Raw genomic sequence first — 4,619 nt, forward strand, 5'->3', positions numbered from 1 at the left:
TCACTGTCTGCTTTTGACTTTATCAATTTCTTTTTGTAAGACCAAACACTCAAGTGATCAACTCTCCAATCCAAGTAGTGAGCACTGTCTGACCAGGAAGGCTCAGGAGGAGATAAGCATGAGTAAATATAGCAGTTGGGTGTAATCCACTTCGTGCATTTCATTATCCAGTGAGTGCTCATCTCATGCTCTAACAGTGGAGGAGACAGTTAACATCAATGGTTTAGAGTTTGTTCCCCAGAATAGATTTATTCAAGTTGGGACCATACAAACCTAGTGAATGACAGGAGGAGGAGGTATCAGATATTTGTTTTAACAGGAATGACATTGGTATAGAGGGTGTGGAACGTTTAAAATCAAAGATGCACAACGTACAGCCATTGCCCACAGCTAGAGGTGAGACACTATAGTTTGTTCCCATAAATAAGGCAGAATGCTGAGTCCATAGAAATGGAGAGTTATTACATTTAGCCGAATTGGACAGTGAAGTGACAACATGAAGAATTAGAGGACTTTCTTCAGCTCATCGTACAACACCAGCACGAAGGCGCCACCCATGCCTCTGAGCACGTTGGACCAGGCTCCCTTGAAGAAAGCCTTGCCGCCCTCATCGCGTGCAATCTTACGCCAGCAATCAATGGTTCCGGAGTACATGATGTCAGCTGAGGGAGAGAAGAGAGCATCGGTTAGACAAACAGTTGGAAATAGAACAGGGTGCAGTGCAGCAGTTGACAGCTATTAAAATTATTTGACTGAAAACACTAACATGAATACAAATAAACTCACCTCCTTTACGTCCAGACTGCATCATCATACGTCTACGGACAGTGTCGAAGGGGTAGGAGGTCAGGCCAGCAACAGCTGTCACAGACTGAGCAATCATCCAGCTCACCAATATGCTGGTGTTCTTGGAATCTGGGAGCATACCTGTAAATACAGAATAAAGATGTTAAGATGTGAGTTTCAGCTACATTTCTGCAGAAGGAAAAACATTCAAGTGTGTAAAACTCAGCATACCCTTAGCTGTGTCATAGATGCCAAAGTAAGCAGCCCTGTAGATGATGATGCCCTGCACGGACACATTGAAGCCCTGGTACAAGCCTCTAAGACCATCAGACCTGAAGATCTTCACCAGGCAGTCTCCCAGACCGTTGAACTCTCTCCCGGCTCCAGCCTTTCCCACATCTGCAGCCAGACGGGTACGGGCGAAGTCGAGAGGGTACACGAAGCAGAGTGAGGTGGCTCCTGCAGCACCACCAGAGGCCAGATTACCGGCAAAGTACCTCCAGAACTGGGCGCGCTTGTCAACGCCATCAAGGAAGATCTTCTTGTACTTATCCTTGAAGGCGAAGTTGAGGGCCTGGGTGGGGAAATACCTGATGACATTGGCAAGGTTACCTCTCCAGAAGGAAAGGAATCCCTGCTCCTTGGGGATACGGACAACACAGTCCATGATGCCCTTATACTGCTTATCTGCGGTGATCTGCTTACTGGCATGCTGGACCTGGAAGATGAAAGAAAGAAAGAGCAGTTAGGTGTGAAATAGGGAAGCCAATTAACTGATGGGCATGTGACAATCACAAGGTCTCCTTGTTGTGACCTTGGTGCACATTAAAACACTTCCTATAGAAATGATCGCATAAGTGCAAATTGACAGTCATCAGGGTTTAATAGCAGTCAATAATAGCTGCTTAGCAAGTTTTGATCCATTAAATAATTAATATCAAATTATTGATACATCTAATAAAAATAGCAGTAAGGTGAGACCGGTCAGCGTGAATCAAGTACGGTTTTATTATCAATGTTGTTAATCAGGTTTGACTGTGAAAGATGTAAAACTCGTTAACCCGGGTATGAATGACAGGCCTAGCTACATCCATCTCAAGTACATTAGCCAACTTCACAATTTCACCATCATTAAAGCACAAATATACTAGACATGTTGTGCACTTGTGAATGTCTACACAATAGCAGAGTTGTAAGTAAATTGGAGGCGTTCCCATCTGCCTGTACATAGTGTCCTAATGTCACTACAGGCGTTTGTCCTTTGTTAGCTGCGCCAAGCTAAGGTTACCATGGGAAGCTAGGTTAGCATCCCGGCTCGTGTAGGTCATTTCCCCATCCAATGATGACCTTACATCTTTAGCTCGGTTAGTTTGGCGAATTCAGCGTTAACAACTACAACACAATGTTGCTCAACTACTGTTTAAAACTGTCTGTGGAGACGTGATTACAGGCCCTTAAAGACGACTGCTTTAATATGTTCAGTAGCATGTTAGCATCTACCCGGCTAACGCGGTGAAGCATCCGGAAGACAGAGCAGATTTTACCTGAAGGAGAAGCTTCACTCTCTCGATCGGGGCCACGGCTGTTTTGGAGATGGCAGCCGAGATACCACCGGCCAAGAAGTCCTTGGCGAAAGAAACTGCTGTCTCATTCATGATGGGATGTTTCTTGATGTGCCTTTCAGATAACCAGTATACAGGAAGTCCCCACTGCCCTCTAAGCTGATGGCCTGCACCGACGAAATGGCCGATTGTAAAGCGGCGTTGCAGATTTATCTAAAACAATAACTCGCGAGACAATGCGGGTCCACGCGAGAGTTGAGGTCTGAAGTTATTGGTTGATCCAGGACGTCACCCATCCTGCACCAATTACACTGCGGCCCTTCGTCACTGCGTACTTTCATTTGCCCTAGGCCAGTAAATCCTGAAATGATTAAAAAATATTAGTGAAATAAATTCATTTAGTCAGTAAATCAAACTGTGAAGACTTGCAGCTGGTCACTTTACCGCTCATCACGTCCACAGACACAGATAGAGAGCAGTGGTTCCGCATTTACAGATTTGAGCTGTTAATACTGGAGGAAAGTCACAGGGTCGTACAGAGCTCAGTGTGTGGAGGACTAAAACCCTTCATTCAACATCATTAATCAGCTTTAATTGCATGGGCGAGGTCAGTTATAATTAATAACATGAGACAAACTCAGTGAATATAACTGGCTGCAAAGTAAAATAACATCAACAATTAACATGTCTTATATAACCTACCAAAGCTATAATAAACTGTTAACCATTGACAGGTCAGCTGTTGGATTTTTTTTTCAACTTGTGTCTATTTATGCGTGTGCTGCCTGTGTCAGGCTAACCTGAGAGCTAGCCTCTTGAATGTCAGATGTTTGGTTTCACCTTCAAAATGTTCTTGAGAAACATACTGTCATGTCTGCACCTGTTGAGCTGGCACCACGAGTGAACCAGCTCACCCTTGGAGTACCTAAAAGTCATGGGTTTTAAGAGACAGATAATAAGTGTGGGTATGTCTTTTATAGCGACAAGTGCTGCAAAAGTAACGAAATCTCAAAAGTTTTATTGATTCAATCTATGCTAAATTAAAGTTGTCCACTAGATGGCGACACGAGACTTAAAGTATTTATATAGATAGTATTTATCTTCATTTAGCTGATGAGTACAGACCTAGATAGACAAACTACAAATTAGACTGAGACATTTAAACATTGTGTAATATTTATAGTAGTAGTCATTTGTTTATTTGGAGGAAACAGTATTACATACATAATGTTACCATTTGATGTACTGTAACAAAGTGACCTTGTAGCTCATTTTCATCTGCAGTCCCTTCAGTAGGTCAATAGTGATTCATATAACAGCACAGTAGCAAACAGTACAAAGCAAAAAACCCAAAGCATGCATACAAAATACAAAACTACACACAAAAGCACATCACACACAATGTAGAGTCAGTGGTTACAGAGCTGATCAGACAGCAGACTTTTTAATTTGGTTTTAACTGTACTGTTGCAACTGCAGCTCCTCAAATCATAGGAGGTAGGGCTTTACACTGAGCTGTGGCTTCACAGCAAAATCTGGCTGCCCAAATGTAGTGGGACAAAATGATACTATGGTACAAACTCTTATAGAGGATATTCTAGAGGATCTGATAATCATTTATTGAGTGAGTATACAAAAAGTCATGTAGTGGAGGAGGGGTCAAACCATTTAAAATTTTATAAAACAGGCATACATTTGAAAAGAATCTTAAATTCTCAAAGCTCAGTAAATTATATTTCTCCAGTATCCTACAGAGATTTTTGTTGTGAGTTGTGATTTTTTTTTTAGAGTTAGTTTGTATAAGGACTCAAAAGGTCTTACGGCTGTTTCTCCAGTCTGCCCCCAACATGTAGGGGAGACTGGGGACAGTTGCAACAGGGGACAGTGGCAACAAGTCTTATTTCTCCAATCAGAAGCATGCTAGAGTGATGACACTCACACTGCACATGCTCAGTTAGACCCGACCCTCTGCCCACCAAAAAGAGAGCGGCCATATTGAGCATCTGGTCCTGCTTTTATCAAGAAAAGTTGTTTTGGAGGTATGAAAGTAGCTTTTTTCATGAGCTGTATTTTTGTCATACTGCCCTGACCTTTTGTATGAGTGAATCCAAACTTACCAAGTTTGAATCATTGTTTTGTTGACTATTCAGTGACATGGTTAGCATGTGTCAATGTCAGCGTGGCTGGCTAGCACATGATGTTTTGTCATGATTGATACACAGTTGCAACAGTTGCAACTGTCCCCATGCTAAGTCATAGTGGCTAGTCATA

The 4,619-nt window shown here is 42.5% G+C and overlaps 1 protein-coding gene across 1 annotated transcript; it reads right to left on the bottom strand.

Moving 5' to 3' along the window:
* Positions 1–222: 222 nt before the first annotated feature.
* On the bottom strand, positions 223–2,538 carry si:dkey-251i10.1 (uncharacterized protein LOC100038774 homolog). Its single transcript, XM_053332172.1, has 4 exons — positions 2,331–2,538; positions 1,018–1,504; positions 787–927; positions 223–662 (listed from the first exon to the last, which is right to left on the bottom strand). The coding sequence occupies exons 1-4, from the start codon at positions 2,439–2,441 to the stop codon at positions 505–507; spliced, it is 897 nt and encodes a 298-aa protein (XP_053188147.1). The 5' UTR covers positions 2,442–2,538; the 3' UTR covers positions 223–504.
* Positions 2,539–4,619: the final 2,081 nt, after the last annotated feature.

Source organism: Scomber japonicus, chromosome 13 (genome assembly GCF_027409825.1).
Source record: "Scomber japonicus isolate fScoJap1 chromosome 13, fScoJap1.pri, whole genome shotgun sequence".
In the NCBI taxonomy this organism is placed as follows: domain Eukaryota; kingdom Metazoa; phylum Chordata; class Actinopteri; order Scombriformes; family Scombridae; genus Scomber; species Scomber japonicus.